The sequence below is a fragment of the Anomaloglossus baeobatrachus genome, chromosome 7, assembly GCF_048569485.1.
Source record: "Anomaloglossus baeobatrachus isolate aAnoBae1 chromosome 7, aAnoBae1.hap1, whole genome shotgun sequence".
Classification (NCBI taxonomy): domain Eukaryota; kingdom Metazoa; phylum Chordata; class Amphibia; order Anura; family Aromobatidae; genus Anomaloglossus; species Anomaloglossus baeobatrachus.
Window position 1 is genome coordinate 253,802,431 of NC_134359.1, and position 19,267 is coordinate 253,821,697.

Consider the following 19,267-nt stretch of genomic DNA (forward strand, 5'->3'; position numbering starts at 1 on the left):
TGATGAGTGGGCACTACCATGCTCGGGTGCTCGGTACTTGTAACTAGTGATGAGCGGGCACTACCATACTCAGGTGCTCAGTTCTCGTAACTAGTGATGAGCGGGCACTACCATGCTCAGGTGCTCGGTACTCGTAACTAGTGATGAGCGGGCACTACCATGCTCAGGTGCTCGGTACTCGTAACTAGTGATGAGCGGGCACTACCATGCTCAGGTGCTCTGTACTCGTAACTAGTGATGAGTGGGCACTACCATGCTCGGGTGCTCGGTACTTGTAACTAGTGATGAGCGGGCACTACCATACTCAGGTGCTCAGTTCTCGTAACTAGTGATGAGCGGGCACTACCATGCTCAGGTGCTCGGTACTCGTAACTAGTGATGAGCGGGCACTACCATGCTCAGGTGCTCGGTACTCGTAACTAGTGATGAGCGGGCACTACCATGCTCAGGTGCTCTGTACTCGTAACTAGTGATGAGTGGGCACTACCATGCTCGGGTGCTCGGTACTTGTAACTAGTGATGAGCGGGCACTACCATGCTCAGGTGCTCAGTTCTCGTAACTAGTGATGAGCGGGCACTACCATGCTCAGGTGCTCGGTACTCGTAACTAGTGATGAGCGGGCACTACCATGCTCAGGTGCTCGGTACTCGTAACTAGTGATGAGCGGGCACTACCATGCTCAGGTGCTCGGTACTCGTAACTAGTGATGAGCGGGCACTACCATGCTCAGGTGCTCGGTACTCGTAACTAGTGATGAGCGGGCACTACCATGCTCAGGTGCTCGGTACTCGTAACTAGTGATGAGCGGGCACTACCATGCTCAGGTGCTCGGTACTAGTAACTAGTGATGAGCGGGCACTACCATGCTCAGGTACTCGGTACTCGTAACTAGTGATGAGCGGGCACTACCATGCTCAGGTGCTCGGTACTTGTAACTAGTGATGAGCGGGCACTACCATGCTCAGGTGCTCGGTACTCTTAACTAGCAGTTGGTGCTTGGATGGGTGCGATTCAAGTATAATTGAAGTAAATAGGGGTTTTGAGCATTTTTCGGGAAAATCTTTGCCTTCCATTATACTCGGGTACTCTGAGTCACGCCCCTCTGAGCACCAACTACTCATTACGAGTACTGAGCATGATTTATGGAAATAATTGTGTAGTTACTTTGTTAATCATATGATTGATCACGTCTTGTGTAGTTTTGCACCTCATCCCATTCACTTTAATGGAGCGGAGCTGTACTATCACACCCCCTGCTGGCCGGTGTGGTGCTATCCCTTAGTTTAATCCACCATTCTGAAGGTCTCACTCACGGGAGTGCAGCTTCCAGACACCGCATTGCAAAGACCGAGCTCGCAATGGAGATACACGGAGTCATAATTATTTCCAACAAATTGGAACATCTGCACAGACAGGCGTCCCTCCCGCGATACTCCATTCTGAGAGACGGAGATACTGGAATCTTGCTTGTTAGGACAGCTACAAAAAGTAAAAGGATGAGTTAATTAGTGGATGATGCAAATAAGAAGTAAAAATCTGAATAATTCCGAACATGTCGTACACTAAACACTTGTATTCAATAGGAAATACCCTCGCCCTGCCTTGTGCCGTTCCTGTGTTATTCCTCCTACACATTTAGTAATACAATAACTAATTTGGGGTTTTGCCCCTGCACATTGTCTATGGACAAATCCTAAATCGGATTTTACTTTCTGATGAACTTTTAGGACCATGTTGTATTAGGGACTAATAAAAGAGACCATGACACGCCACATTAGTCAATGTCTATGGCCTTAAAGGGGTATTTCCAGATCCATGATCCTATCCCAATATATAGTAGGTATAATAATAGCAAATACCTCCAATTAGAAATGTAGTCTGATTAGCCATGCCTGTTACTTCATGTACAGGGCATTGCAGGACCTTGGGACCCCAGAATATTTAGTGTTTTTGATCTTTGTTTTGTTCAGTGGTGATTTATGTTGTCTTTATAAGGGGGCATGGCTCACAGGATCCTCAGGGGCGTGTCTTTAGGCTGCTCTGCATAATTAACCTGTGAGTCCTGCCCCCTTTGAAAAGAGCAGAAAGGTTAGCACTAAACTAAAAGGCCCATATATCGCTGTAATTTAAAAAAAAAACACCAATAAAAAGAATATTCATGGCGTGGGACTAAAATAACAGCCAAAACTGTCCACTTTTCACCTTGTAGGTCGTTTTATTTGAACATTCATGTCAAAATAACTATGATGATACTAAGATGAGCATTTTAATTTCAGACATACAGTGCCTTGCAAAAGTATTCGCCCCCCCCTTCCCTTGAATTTTTCAACCTTTTCCCACATTTCAGGCTTCAAACATAAAAATGTTAATGTTCTGGTGAAGAATCAACAACAAGTGGACACAATTGTGAAGTTGAACGATATTTATTGCTTATTTTAAAAAAATTTTAATACTTTGTAGCGCCTCCTTTTGCTGTGATTACAGCTGCAGTCTCTTGGGGTATGTCTCTATCAGTTTTGCACATCGAGAGACTGAAATTCTTGCCCATTCTTCCTTTGTAAACAGCTGGAGCTGAGTGAGGTTGGATGGAGGCGTTTGTGAACAGCAGTTTTCTGCTCTTTCCACAGATTCTCGATTGGATTCAGGTCTGGACTGTGACTTGGCCATTCTAACACCTGGATACGTTTATTTGTGAACCATTCCATTGTAGATTTTGCTTTATGCTTGGGATCATTGTCCTGTTGGAAGACAAATCTCCGTCCCAGTCTCAGGTCTTTTGCAGACTCCAACAGGTTTTCTTTAAGAATGGTCCTGTATTTGGCTCCATCCATCTTCCCATCAATTTTAACCATCTTCCCTGTCCCTGCTGAAACAAAGCAGACCCAAACTATGATGCTGCCACCACCATGTTTGACAGTGGGGATGATGTGTTCAGGGTGATGAGCTGTGTTGCTTTTACACCAAACATATCGTTTGGCATTGTGTCCAAAAAGTTCGATTTTGGTTTCATCTGACCAGAGCACCTTCTTCCACATGTTTGGTGTCTCCAAGGTAGATTGTGGCAAACTTTAAATGACACTTTTTATGGATATCTTTGAGAAATGGCTTTCTTCTTGCCACTCTTCCATAAAGGCCAGATTTGTGCAGTGCACGACTGATTGTTGTCCTATGGACAGACTCTCCCACCTCAGCTGTAGATATCTGCAGTTCATCCAGAGTGATCATGGGCTTCTTGGCTGCATCTCTGATCAGTCTTCTCCTTGTTTGAGATGAAAGTTTTGAGGGACAGCCGGGTCTTGGTAGATTTGCAGTGGTATGATACTCCTTCCATTTCAATATGATCGCTTGCACAGTGCTCCTTGGGATGTTTAAAGTTTTGGAAATCTTGTTGCAACCAAATCCGGCTTTAAACTTCTCCACAACAGTATCATGGACCTGCCTGTTGTGTTCCTTGGTCTTCATGATGCTCTCTGTGCTTTAAACAGAACACTGAGACTATCACAGAGCAGGGGCATTTATACAGAGACTTGATTACACACAAGTGGCTTATATTTATCATCATCAGTCATTTAGGACAACATTGGATCATTCAGAGATCCTCAATAAACTTCTGGAGTGAGTTTGCTGCACTGAAAGTAAAGGGGGGTGAATAATATTGCACGCCACAATTTTCAGTTTTTTATTTTTTGCAAAAATTTAAAATAAGCAATAAATATTGTTCAACTTCACAACTGTGTCCACTTGTTGATTATTCACCATAACATTACATTTTTTACCTTTTATGTTTGAAGCTTGAAATGTGGGAAGAGGCTGAAAAATTCAAGGGGGCTGAATACTTTGGCAAGGCACTGTATAAAATGTTAAATAAGATTATACTGCCTATCCGACATTGATTTTCAAAGTAAGTATACCAGCCTGATCAGGTATAAGGAATCTATGTAGTAATGTATGCAGTTTGTATGTATTGATCTCTGTATCTTTTTACTGAATGAGAGAAAGTCCACAGTCTGCAAGTTTAGACTCTTTAGGGCCCCACCTGGTACCTAGGACACATGCCTGCCAGTCCTCCTTAGCAATGCTGTTACCTTACAGTCTATGGGCACTAGATTCCATGATGTGCGTTAATACAGGGAACTAGTCTGAGGAAGGAATTTTTCCCCACAAGATGAATCTTACTGGCTGCCCCATGGGCTTTTTTTTTTTTTTTGTCTTCCTTTGGATCAAGATGATACACTTCAGCCTTTAATCTATACACTTACGCCTACCTTCAAACTTAAAATGTATGAAAGCTGCCAATTTTACTCAACAATGCTGTAGGTGTTCTGAAGTTCGGCAACAAGAATGTATTAGATACAAATATTAAAGGAAACCGGTCACCGGTTTTTCGGCCTATAAGCTGCGGCATCCACCAGTGGGCTCTTATATACCGCATGTTAGAATGCTGTATATAAGAGCCAAAGCCGCTGTTTAGAACATAAAAAAACACTTTATAATACTCACCTAAATGGTCGCTGCGGTGGATGTGGCTCAGATGGGCGTCTTCGTCTTCCAGTGCCAGCTTCTTTCGGCCATCTTTGTCGCCGCCTCTGTCGTCCTTCTGAAGCCGCAGTGCATGACGCGTCCGACGTCATCCACACTCGCCGGCATTCAGGTCCTGAGCAGGGCAGATCAAAGTATTGTAGTGCACCTGCGCAGGACCGGCGAGTGTGTATGACATCGGACGTGTCATGCACACAGGCTTCAGAAGAAGGATGAAGATGGCTAAAAGAGGAGGCACCGGAGGATGAAGACGCCCATCTGAGCCACATCCACCGCAGCGACCAGTTTAGGTGAGTATTATAAAGTGTTTTCTACGTTGTACACAGAGGCCTGGGCTCTTATATACAGCATTCTAACATACTGTATGTAAGAGCCCACTGGTGGTTGCCGCAGCTTATAGGCCGAAAAACCGGTGAGAGGTTCCTTTTAAAAACATTTGATTTTTTTTTTTTTTTTGAGGTGTGTGGTAGTATCCCAAGGTTTCCAGTTCTGAACCAGTTTCATTATCAGTTCTTATTACCAGGTGTCTCTGCACAAGTATAATGCGGCGCCACCTGGCAACATGAGCAAGCTCTGCTCCAGATTTCTGCGTTTGCTTCCTGATACTCTACCTGTCCTTGATGATATAATATTTCAAGGTGTCATTTGGGTTTGAAAATGGAGTGGCGTAACAGTTTTTCATCACTAGGACATATGTAGAGTTGTCTCCTCCCTGGATGTAGGCGCCAATATACAGCGTATCTTTGAATGACAATGACACTTGTGACCCCACATATGGAACTAGATAGCTGCTGTCATTGAAAAGAGCCATGGTCACTGCAAACTGGCCGGTCCCTCCAACATTTATTACTGTAGATCTAAAAAAAAAAAAAGGGTAAAAATACGAGTTATACATCATTAAGTGAAACGCCACCTGTTATCATCGTGCCTTTTTTTCTGTATGTGCAGATTTTGATATATCTATATAGATATATGGATATATAGAGATATATGGATATATATAGATGGATATATATCTATATATATAATTGCCTTATTCTGTCTGTGTCTGTCTGTCTATCTGTCTGTCTGTCATGCTCCAAAATTGTGTCCTTACGGTGACACAAAGCTGATTGGCCGCTGGGCTCGCCATGGCCCCGCCCCCCCACACAGATTGGCCGCTCGCCCAGGCTGCGCCCCCACACGGATTGGCCAACCGCTTGCCCAGGCTCCGCCCCCCCCACAGATTGGCCTCTCGCCCCGGCACCCTGCAGGCATTGGCAATTCGGACACGCCCCGCCCCCCTCACGCAATGCACGCTAGCTCTGGCCCCGCCCCCTCCCTCCCCCCGCGCATTCCCCGAACTGACATGGCTGTCACGGAGGTGAGTACTGTACTCCCACCCCCCCCCGGCCCCCGCTCGCACGGGAGTGGTGTGGATACGTTGGTTACAAGCGCATCAAGGTCCTGCAAGATCCACACGCACACACATAACAGCACACACACAAACATACACACACATCAGATCACACTCACTCACACACACCTCACACACACCTCACATCGCATCCACACACTCACAGCATCCGGCGATATCGCTTGCTTCTCGGCCTCGATGTGACCTTCCAGGACCTGACGGAGGATCACATGGCCAGAGGCATGTGGTATCTCCGGATGTTGTGAGTGAGCGCGTATGTGCGATATCGTCAGTGTGTGTGTGTGTGAGTGGATGCGATCGGGTGTGTGTGAGTGGATGCGATCGGGTGTGTGTGAGTGGATGCGATCGGGTGTGTGTGAGTGGATGCGATCGGGTGTGTGAGTGTCGGCAGAGGAGCACGGCGTGCTGGAGGAGGCTGGGAGCAGAGAGGCTGATCATGGGGGAGGCTGATGCTGGGGGAGACTGGGAGGGGAAGGCTGATGCTGAAGGAGGCTGGGAGGGGGAGGCTGGGAGGAAGGAGGCTGGGAGGAGAGAGGCTGATCCTGGGGAAGGCTGGGAGAGGGAGGCTGATGCTGGGGGAGGCTGGGAGAGGGAGGCTGATGCTGGGGGAGGCTGGGAGAGGGAGGCTGATGCTGGGGAAGGCTGGGAGGAGAGAGGCTGATGCTGGGGACAGAGAGGAGAGGCTGATGCTGGGAGGAGAGAGGCTGATGCTGGGATGAGAGAGGCTGATGCTGGGAGGAGAGAGGCTGATGCTGGGAGGAGAGAGGCTGATGCTGGGGGAGGCTGGGAGGGGGAGGCTGATGCTGGGGGAGGCTGGGACGAGGGAGGCTGATGCTGGTGGAGGCTGATGCTTGGGGAGGCTGATGCTGGGGGAGGCTGGAAGGAGAGAGGCTGATGCTGGTGGAGGCTGATGCTTGGGGAGGCTGATGCTGGGGGAGACTGGGAGGGGAAGGCTGATGCTGAGGGAGGCTGGGAGGGGGAGGCTGGGAGGAAGGAGGCTGGGAGGAAGGAGGCTGGGAGGAGAGAGGCTGATCCTGGGGAAGGCTGGGAACGGGAGGCTGATGCTGAGGGAGGCTGGAAGGAGAGAGGCTGATGCTGGGGGAGGCTGGAAGGAGAGAGGCTGATGCTGGTGGAGGCTGATGCTTGGGGAGGCTGATGCTGGGGGAGACTGGGAGCGGAAGGCTGATGCTGAGGGAGGCTGGGAGGAAGGAGGCTGGGAGGAGAGAGGCTGATCCTGGGGAAGGCTGGGAAGGGGAGGCTGATGCTGAGGGAGGCTGGAAGGAGAGAGGCTGATGCTGTTGGAGGCTGGAAGGAGAGAGGCTGAGGCTGGGAGGAGAGAGGCTGATGCTGGGGAAGGCTGATGCTGAGGGAGGCTGGGAGGGGAAAGCTGATGCTGGGGAAGGCTGGGAGGATGGAGGCTGGGAGGAGAGAGGCTGATCCTGGGGAAGGCTGGGAGAGGGAGGCTGATGCTGGAGGAGGCTGGAAGGAGAGAGGCTGATGCTGGCGGAGGCTGATGCTGGGGGAGGCTGGAAGGAGAGAGGCTGATGCTGGTGGAGGCTGATGCTTGGGGAGGCTGGGAGAGGGAGGCTGATGTTAAGGGAGGCTGGGAGGAGGGAGGCTGGGAGAGGTAGGCTGAGAGAAGAGAGGCTGATGCTGGGGGAGGCTGGGAGAGGGAGGCTGATGCTGGGGGAGGGTGGGAGGAGGGAGGCTGGGAGGAGAGAGGCTGATGCTAGGGAAGGCTGGGAGGAGAGAGGCTGATGCTGGGGACAGAGAGGAGAGGCTGATGCTGGGAGGAGAGAGGCTGATGCTAGGATGAGAGAGGCTGATGCTGGGAGGAGAGAGGCTGATGCTGGGAGGAGAGAGGCTGATGCTGGGGGCAGAGAAGCTGATGCTGGGGGCAGAGAGGCTGATGCTGGTGCAGCATGGGGGATGGAGCACGATGGGGGGGGTGCGCAGCATCGGGGATGGAGCATGATGGGGGGGTGCGCAGCATCGGGGATGGAGCACGATGGGGAGTGCGGAGTATGGCGGATGGAGCACGTTTGGGAGTGCGCAGCATGGCGGATGGAGCACGTTTGGGAGTGCGCAGCATGGCGGATGGAGCACGTTTGGGAGTGCGCAGCATAGGGGATGGAGCACGATGGGGAGTGCGCTGCATGGGGGATGGAGCACGTTTGGGAGTGCGCACCTCCCCCCAACACACACACACACACACGCGCGCGCGCACTGCACAACACACCACACACATACTGGGAACCACAAACAACTGCCCTACACAGACACCCACACACACAGACAACGCTGCACACACACAACACACAAACACCACGGCACACACAAATATACGCACATACCGCACAACACACACATTGCACAAAACATACCTCCCCCCAAAACACACCACACACACACAAACCGCGCAACACACACACAACGCTACAGACACACAGCGCTCCACAAACAACGCAACACACGCAACACACATACAACACCGCTATCACCCCCCGTCACACCCAGACAACACCCAGAACATGTACAGCGCCCTACACAAACACTTGGTAACTACACACAACAACATCTATATATATAACAAAAATCATACATTAACTACACAATACGTAAATTCTAGAATACCCGATGCGTAGAATCGGGCCACCTTCTAGTATATATATATATATATATAGATATGGATATATAGAGATATATGGATACATATAGATATGGAGATATGGATAGATATGGATATATATATATATATATATATATATATATATATTTATGGATATATGGATAGAGATATAGCATTTATGTAGTTTGTCGCTCTTTTTTAGTTTCCGAGCTCTCAGATTTGAGGATGGCCATCAGTCAGACATTTATTCTTTGGATGTGCCATGGAATAAATATGTCTGATTTTTAGAAACACCTTTATGGTGTACATAAAAAGACAATTACAGCTGTTATGGCATAAACCTATGCTGCAGCTGCTGAAGAAACTCTTTATTAAAGGGAAATGGGGTAGTTCATTAGTGCTTGGCACCAGTAGGGGTATGTTGAAGGTTCTGACCCCCAAATTAAAATTTTTATGCTCCCCGTCTACCACGTGCCTTAATAATACTGCTATCTTTATGTGATACCAGGTCCTGGCTGCAACTGATGCCTCTGCCCTTCCTAATATTTGAGAAACAAAACAAGAAAGGGAGATGTATGTGTTTTCTCTGTGTTACTGATAATCTGCCAGGAAGGATATGATAAATGGGTAGCTGAATTGGGTATCTTATTAATATTGACGCGTTTCAAGGTCATCCAACTTCTTCCTTTGGATTCAAGGACAGTAAAAACAAAATAGCATATATTTTGTTTTTAAGTCAATGACAATGTGATTTTATTTTTACTGTGGTTCTGTCCTGAGGAAGAAGTTGTACGACCTCGAAACGCGTCAATATTAATATAAAAGACAACGTTTCTGTCCATTTTTCGTATCCTTCCTGGCATATTATCAGCAGCGAAAAGGAACCATATTAGGCCCTGTGCGAACTTGCCGTTTTTGCAGCGGATTTCCTGCATGTTTCACTGCAGAAAATGTTCATAACATCTGTCCAGTGATTCACCAGCAAATCCTATGGGAAAAAAATGCTGTGTGCACTATGCGGATTTTGACAGCTGCATGTTTTGCTGCGGGATTCCCGCAGCAAAAACAATTGCATGTCACTTCTTTTCCGCACGTCGCTGCGGCATTTCACTCCTTTGACTGTAATGTAATTATGAAATCCCTCAGGGAATAACGCAGGTAGAAAAATTCTGTGCGGTTCATTGCGTTTTACTGCGTTATTCCCCGCGGTATTGGGATATAATGTTCATCACTGCCCTGCGTTTTGCAAGGAAGTGATGTCATTATGACAGGAAGAGGAAGCGGAGCAGAGAGTAAACACACACACACACACACACACACACACACACACACACACACACACATATATATAGAATACACATAGAAATCAAACGTACATATAAAAAAACAAAAAAAAAAGCAGGCTCCGTCGTATTTTTACCGTCCAGCCGAGGTAAATACACAGTGGCGGCCCGGTATTCTCAGGCTGGGGAGGGCGAGGGCCAGGGATAATGCCCCCCTCCTCCCGCAGCCGAGAATATCAGCCTGCAGCTGCCCCGGGACTGTCGCATCCATTATGCGACAGTCCTGGAGTTTCCCCGACTCTTCCAGATTGCCATGATGCGGTGGCAATCCAGGTAATAAGGAGTTAAATGGCAGCGGATTGCTGCCATTTAAGTCCAGACTTAATCATGGCAGCGTCTGAGACAGCTTTCATGATTAACCCGTAAGTAAAGTGAATAAACACACACACCGAAAAATCCTTTATTTTAAATAAAAGACGAAAAAAGCCCCCTCTTTCACCCCTTTATTAACCCCTCCTAACACACAGCTCCGGCATAATCCACGCAGGTCCCACGATACTTGCATGCAGCCGCGACTGACACACTATACTGAATGCAGCCTCGTAACGAGACAGATTGCAGTGGTAATTACAGGTCATTTCTCACGGTCGGTAATGTGAACACAGTACCGACTGAGAACTGCAGTGTCCTCACAGGGACTCTATCAGAAGGAAATTTTTATTATTTTTTTTTTTCTTCCAATGTGCTTTATTGCATTTAGTGCATTAAAACACATGTACCAACCCGCGGAAAAACCGCACTAAAACGCATGCGGATTTCGGTGCGGTTTTTGTGCGTTTTTTTTTCCGTGGGTGCGGAAATCTTTCAGAGCCTGCGGAATTTTCTTAAGAAAATTCCATTTTCTAGTGCGCACAGTTCCTTAGTCTCCCTTTCTTGTTTTTTTTCCTTTGGTTTCCACAAGTCTTTGATCTGCAGCTGCGGGTCTCCTAATACTTCAATAACATCATATTGTGTTGTGCATCATACAACCCCTCCAGGTAAGACACTATTGCACTTTTCCTTTTCGCACTTTTCTTATACTTCTTCATACTTGTCAATTTTCCCGGAACATCTGGGAGAATCCCTGAAAAAGAAGAGACTTCCAGATTCCCTGCACAGTTGGCAAGTCTTCTAGGTGCCAACAAAGCCTCCTGAAACCACCTGGAAAGAAGAGTGTCCAACTTGCAGGGGGTGTGAAAATGTTTTCCAGTGATCACTTTTCTTCTGGATGGGCATGATAACAAAAAATATGCCTATTGCTATACCTCTAGTTGGCACAATTTCCTCTAGACAGGAATTTTTACAAAAGCAATCTGCAAGAGATAAGTAGCGTCCATGTACTGCCGCTTATCTAATATATAAAGCTGTGTGTATATATGTGTGTCCGCTAAAGGAATCCGCACCATCGCATTTACTATCACGAAATTTTGCACAGAAGCCCCATGTGACTCAGGCAACGTCATAGACTATGTTTTGACATGAAAATGTAACCCCGCGCTTTAGTTAGTCTCTAAAAAATATGTCTCCATTAAACTGAATGGAGGTGGGAGCTAGAGGCTAATAATAGCAACTGTCAGTGGTTGCTATGGGAACAAAATAAACTTAGTATAAGAAGCTTATGTGTGAGGTAATAAGATGTCGGTGGGGAGACGGATACAGATAGACAGAAAAAGACAGACAGTCGGGGAAAGAGACAGATAGAGACGGACCTGGAAAGAGACGGACCTGGAAAGAGACGGACCTGGAAAGAGACGGACCTGGAAAGAGACGGACCTGGAAAGAGACGGACCTGGAAAGAGACGGACCCAGAGATAGAGAGAAACTGATACAGACAGAGACAGACAGAAACTCGAAGAGAGACAGTTACCATCCGGAGCAACACCCATGTACTTCAGCTAGTCTAATATATAAAGCTGAGTGTATACCGGTATATATGTGTATGTCCGCTAAAGGAATTTGCACTGTCGCATGTACAATCACAAAATTTTGCACAGGCAATCCATTTGACTCAGGGAATGCAATAGACTGTTTTGAGGGGGAATTTTACCCTGCGCTTTACAGTTATTCACTAAAAAAAACCTGCCTCCATTAAAGTCAATGGGGCTGGTAGCCATAATGCAGCCAAAATTTCAGAAGAAATCGCCGCCACGCCCTTGAACTGAATGTTGGCATGTCACAATGCAGCCAGGGAAAGAAACAGACAAAGAGACAGAAAGGGAAAGAGACAGACAGCAGGGAAAGAGACAAACACAGACAGGGAAAGAGACAGAGAGGGAGACTGGGAGAGAATCAGAAAGATAGTTACTATCCCAGGTAACGCCAGGTGCTACAGCAAGTCCCTTATAATGACCAGGCACTGATGACAACTTGAAGACAACAATAAAAACCAGAAAAAAAACAAAACAATAGTCCCGGACAACCTCTTTAACGATCATGGTCTATAGTCAGGCAGTATGGCGTATTTTATAGCTATGTACATACTCAGGGCCGGCTCCAGGTTTTTGTGGGCCCCGGGCGGAAGAGTCCCAGTGGGCCCCATCCACACACAGACACCGATACGAACATATACATATTTAAAGACAAACTCACAAAAATACATATAAACAGACAAATATATACAGTCATATACACTTACAGACACACACACACACACACACACACACAAGTCTGCTGCATACAGACAGACACACACACAACTCTGCTACATACAAACAAACACACACAACTCTGCTACATACAAACACATACAACTCTGCTACATACAGACAAACACATACAACTCTGCTACATACAGACAAACACATACAACTCTGCTACATACAGACAAACACATACAACTCTGCTACATACAGACAAACACATACAACTCTGCTACAGACAAACACATACAACTCTGCTACATACAGACAAACACATACAACTCTGCTACATACAGACAAACACATACAACTCTGCTACATACAAACACATACAACTCTGCTACATTCAGACAAATGCACACAACTCTGCTACATTCAGACAAACACAACTTTGCTACATACAGACAAACACATACAACTCTGCTACATACAAACACATACAACTCTGCTACATACAAACACATACAACTGTGCTACATACAGACAAACACACACAACTCTGCTACATACAGACAAACACATACAAATCTGCTACATACAGACAAACACATACAACTCTGCTACATACAGACAAACACATACAACTCTGCTACATACAGACAAACACATACAACTCTGCTACATACAGACAAACACATACAACTCTGCTACAGACAAACACATACAACTCTGCTACATACAGACAAACACATACAACTCTGCTACATACAGACAAACACATACAACTCTGCTACATACAAACACATACAACTCTGCTACATTCAGACAAATGCACACAACTCTGCTACATTCAGACAAACACAACTTTGCTACATACAGACAAACACATACAACTCTGCTACATACAAACACATACAACTCTGCTACATACAAACACATACAACTGTGCTACATACAGACAAACACACACAACTCTGCTACATACAGACAAACACATACAAATCTGCTACATACAGACAAACACATACAACTCTGCTACAGACAAACACATACAACTCTGCTACATACAGACAAACACATACAACTCTGCTACATACAGACAAACACATACAACTCTGCTACATACAAACACATACAACTCTGCTACATTCAGACAAATGCACACAACTCTGCTACATTCAGACAAACACAACTTTGCTACATACAGACAAACACATACAACTCTGCTACATACAAACACATACAACTCTGCTACATACAAACACATACAACTGTGCTACATACAGACAAACACACACAACTCTGCTACATACAGACAAACACATGCAAATCTGCTACATACAGACAAACACATACAACTCTGCTACATACAGACAAACACATACAACTCTGCTACATACAGACAAACACATACAACTCTGCTACATACAAACACATACAACTCTGCTACATACAGACAAACACATACAACTCTGATACATACAGACAAACACATACAACTCTGCTACATACAGACAAACACATACAACTCTGCTACATACAAACACATACAACTCTGCTACATACAGACAAACACATACAACTCTGCTACATACAGACAAACACATACAACTCTGCTACATACAAACACATACAACTCTGCTACATACAGACAAACACATACAACTCTGCTACATACAAACACATACAACTCTGCTACATACAGACAAACACATACAACTCTGCTACATACAAACACATACAACTCTGCTACATACAGACAAACACATACAACTCTGCTACATACAAACACATACAACTCTGCTACATACAGACAAACACATACAACTCTAACATACTTGCTGATGGGCTTCACAACTTGGCTCAAGCTGATCATCAAGTCTAGTGGGTATGTGCACGACACAATCACAGTCAGATTATCGCTCCTCGTAATTATTCCAGGCGTTTCACTTGTAACCAGAAGATTACTCGTGTATGTGACATGGGTTAAATTTTGCTGGTAAAAAATAAAAAAAAGATAAAAAATAGCACGATAAACATTAAGATAGTTAACACTAAAGTGGAAAGCAAAAGACCGCCGCAGGCCAACTTCTGCAGCATTTAAAAAAAAAAAAAAAGCATGAGATTAATTTAAAGGATTATTCTCATCTCCAAGATCCTATTCCAATATGTAGTAGGTATAATAATATTAGCAAATACCTCCAATTAGAAATGTAGTATAGTTCTCCTGATTATCCATGTCTCTTACCTCATGTGCAGGGCATTGCAGTTTAGGTATCCATGGTCACAACCATGAGCAACTAACACTATATGAGTGGATGTAACCATGGATACCTAAGCTGCAATGCCCTGCACATGAGGTAAGATACATGGATATATCAGGAGAACTATCCTACATTTCTAATTGGAGGTATATGCTAATATTATTATTATTACGCCTACTACATATTGGGATAGGATCTTGGAGAAGGGAATAACCCTTTAAGTTTAAAGATTTTTTTGCAGGTAGACCAAGATGCACTTACACTTGACTGAACCCCACAGTTTCCAGCCTGGAGACGGGACAGGACAGAGAATGTGTTTGTGAATTTGTCCTCCTGGAACTGAAAGCAGCTGTTGTTCTTGAAATTGTCCTTACTCATATTGAAGTTCAGAGCCCTCGCCTGACATTTGTGAAACGACGCTTTCATCTCATTGATTCCACAGGTCAGCTCGGGACGCACGTCCGACAAAGCTTTAAATAAAACACAAATCTTTGCTGTCGATCAGTACATTATATACAATGGTCACACAGTGACGCCTGCCCAAAATTCCACCTCCTTTAAAACCTACACAAAAAAAAAAAATCACATATTATACCCACCTCACCATCCCTGCAGGGCTTGTTCTTACTCTTCCCTGAACCCTTCTGGTCTCCACTTGTTGGTCCTTTATCACCAGAAATAGACAGAAATGTCAGTTCAGCCAATAAATGGCTATGGCTGGACACTGCTGTGCTCAGTGATTGGCTAAGGCAGGATATTGTTGTGGCTAGTGGTTGGCTAAGGAGTGATACTGTTGTGGTCAATGATTGGCTAAGGCAAGACACTGCTGTGGTTAGTGATTGGCCAAGGCAGGACACTGCTTTGGTCAGTAATTGGCTAAGGCAGGACACTGCTGTGCTCAGTGATTGGCTAAGGCAGGATATTGTTGTGGCTATTGGTTGGCTAAGGAGTGATACTGTTGTGGTCAATGATTGGCTAAGGCAAGACACTGCTGTGGTTAGTGATTGGCCAAGGCAGGACACTGCTTTGGTCAGTAATTGGCTAAGGCAGGACACTGCTGTGCTCAGTGATTGGCTAAGGCAGGATATTGTTGTGGCTATTGGTTGGCTAAGGAGTGATACTGTTGTGGTCAATGATTGGCTAAGGCAAGACACTGCTGTGGTTAGTGATTGGCCAAGGCAGGACACTGCTTTGGTCAGTAATTGGCTAAGGCAGGACACTGCTGTGGTCAGTGATTGACTAAGACGGGGCACTGCTGTGGTCAGTGATTGACTAAGACGGGGCACTGCTTTGGTCAGTGATTGGCTAAGGCGGGATACTGCTGTGGTCCGTGATTGGCTAAGGCGGGTCAGTGATTGGCTAAGACGCGGCACTGCTGTGGTCAATGATTGGCTAAGGCGGGACACTGATGTGGTCAATGATTGGCTAAGGCGGGACACTGCTGTGGTCAATGATTGGCTAAGGCGAGACACTGATGTGGTCAGTGATTGGCTAAGGCGAGACACTGCTGTGGTCAGTGATTAGCTAAGGCAAGACACTGCTGTGGTCACTGAATGGTTAAGGTGGGACACTGCTGTGGTCAGTGATTGGCTAAGCAATCTTTTCCACTGTATCAAGATGGAACCAGCAAGTAGACATCAGAGGGGCCAAGTAAGTATCAGAACAAGAACTGTGGGCATCCGTAAAGGTCACTAATTCTTTAATTTATATAGCCAGATCAGACACCCCCATACCTTTCTCATGAGCCAGATCAGACACCCCCATACTTTGCACTGACGAGGGGCAAGCACCCCGAAACACCGTGTCTGCAAATTGGGATTCTGATCTGGCTTATATATCCTGAGTCGGGGGCGTGGCCTGGCAATGGAGGAGTGAGGACACTGATCACTCTAGCTCCCGTGCCCGGAATGGCCCTAGACCCATGATAAAGCTACACACCCTGCTCCAAACACATTCAATGCCGGCCAGAAAGAAGAGGGATTACAGCAGAGCGAGGAGTGACCACCCGGTGCCTTCCCCTGCAAGTATTCAGAGATTCCTTAGGAGCTCGGGCCTGGCTACGTCGGACCCCAAAATGGCGACAGCGTCCTCTCCAGCTACAGCCCCTCCATCTACCAGCGGGGAGGAGACCCGACATACAGAACGGCCGCAGGCACCCGGGACCTCCGCAGTAGACATAGCCTCTCAGAGACCAAGCAGCGGTGAGCAGCAGCCCAGCCTCAGCAGAGAGACACAACAGGAGGGAAATCCCCTCTTACCTAAGATGGCCGCGCTGGACGGAGGTTCACTTCATCAGCCGATGGAGCAGGAGAACGGCAAACAGGACACACAGGACAGGGGTAAGATACAGGGAAAACCCCTGCTGCCTCAGCGATCGCAGTCCACACCAGCAGTAAAAACAGCAGTTATGCCACTGCAGCCCCAGCAGCCAGAGCAGACATCCAGCTCCCCTGCCATAGCTCCTGCACCAACGGAGCTGGAGAGTGCTCCTGGTGCTCAGAATAAACACTCTGCTGCTGCCACCTATCTCACTGGCAATACACCTGGCCCTGCACTGTGTGACCCCTTGCTGGCTCCATACATGCAACACCCTGGACGGGTAACATTGGGACTTCCTCTTACACTGCCAGATATGTCAGGCAGTGCCTTATCACAAGAAACCCCTTCCTCCCCAGAAAGAGGCACAACTCCTGTTGCTCTCAGATCTCCTCCACACAGCCTCACAGATGGAGATGCACAAATGGATACTCAGGAGGACTGTGTATGGGATGACCTCAAGGCACGAATTAGATCCATACCAACTAGAGAAGAAATGGAAAACTACATAACTAGATTAGAGGCCTCATATAAAGCAGAGTCAGCGTCTATAAAAGGAGAGGTGCAACAGCTAAATGAACGCATGGCAACCTCTGAATCCTGCACGGCTTCTATCTCAACACAACTAGCTTCTCAAGCACAGGCCCTGTCTACGCAAGCTCTTCAGATTGAGCATTTGACAGGTCTGCTTGATGACTTAGAAAATAGGGGTAGGCGAAACAATATTAGGGTAAGAGGTATCCCTGAGTCCCTTGCCCCCCAAGATCTGGATGAATCTCTAAGGCGCCTATTCAACTCCATATTAGGCCTCCCACGAGACTCTCGTCTGGAACTGGATAGGGCACACAGATCCCTGGGCCCTAAACCAGTAGAAGGCTCCAACCCACGGGATGTCATTTGCAGAGTGGATAAATATAAAAAAAAAGAAGAGATCTTAAACAAGGCTCGACAGAAGGACCCCATTCTGTTTAAAAATACACCAGTCCAACTGTTGCCAGATTTATCCCGTCATACACTACAAAAACGCAAAGTCCTGAGACCCCTCCTGGATGCCCTCCGACAAAGGAATATCTTATACTCATGGGGATTTCCATTCAAACTACAGGTCCGACATGCTGGACTCCTACATGTGCTTCATTCTTTGAAAGATCTTCCAAGCTTCTGCACGGCCCTTGAGATACCTATTGTACACATTCCGGTTACAGACTGGCCTTATGTCCACGGTACCTTTGGGATGGAGGCTAATGTCCCCCTGCCACAACGGGATGGGGCACGTAGGAGGAATCGAGGCTCGCAGCGAAGAAGAGAAAAGGAGTCTATCCCTTTTGCCTCATCTGGAGACTCAGTTTATTGAGTTTATTGTTCCTTTCCCATACAGGCCTATGTCCGGCGCTTTGTGTGAAAAATGGTCTATAGAGATCCACGTAAAATGGCTTGGGGATAAAATATTGTCCTGATATATCTCATTATTTCACATGCCAGATAGTTATCCTGGGCTAAACATCCTTTAAAGGGATAAACGTTTTAATGTTTAGAGGTTTAAATGGTTACTAAGCTATTCAGGAATTGATGGAGCTAGGTGTGTTGCTGTTTTATTCAGATTTCAGTACTTTGTACAATTCTTAAACTGGGTCGTGGGTCGGTCCGGAAGGAGCAGACCTCCGTTGAAAGCCTACTTCCCACTGGGGGTCTACACACTGCGGGCAGGTGTAGATTATACTAACCCCCCGATTGTTGATTTACCTGTACTTTTCCTTTTTTGCGCCTTCTTTGTCTCTTGATAGACTATCCTATCTATCTTACACATCTTATCTTCTCTGAGGCCCCCCCCTTTTTTCCCTTTATTTATTTATTTTTTTTTCTTTTTCTTCTCTCTTCTCTCTCTTTTCTTTTTCTTTTTCTTTTCCTCTCCTCCTTCTCTCTCCCCGTTCTCTCCTTCCCCACTTCTTCTCTATCTTTGTCCACTTCTCTTTGTCTCCCTTCCCCTATCTTTCCCGGATCCCTTCACGCTCTCTGAAGCCCTTGGACCAACATGACCACCCTCAATTTTTGCTCTATTAACATACGGGGTTTTAATACTCCTCAAAAGCGCTCACAGGTCCTGTATTCTATGCACAAAAAAAAGGTTCAGATTCTTCTATTACAGGAGACGCATTTTAAGAAGGATCATGTACCCATACTACGAGATAGATTTTATCCA

General features: G+C 46.3%; 1 protein-coding gene across 1 annotated transcript in view; it reads right to left on the bottom strand.

Moving 5' to 3' along the window:
* LOC142245389 (uromodulin-like) overlaps positions 1-19,267 on the bottom strand; it is a 50,453-nt gene that overhangs the window by 5,312 nt on the left and 25,874 nt on the right. The window contains exons 10-13 of the mRNA XM_075318052.1: positions 15,013-15,221; positions 14,326-14,483; positions 5,152-5,397; positions 1,315-1,480 (exon numbers count right to left, since the gene is read on the bottom strand). Of these exons, the coding sequence (XP_075174167.1) occupies positions 1,315-1,480; positions 5,152-5,397; positions 14,326-14,483; positions 15,013-15,221 (779 nt within the window). The remainder of the gene's footprint in view (positions 1-1,314; positions 1,481-5,151; positions 5,398-14,325; positions 14,484-15,012; positions 15,222-19,267) is intronic.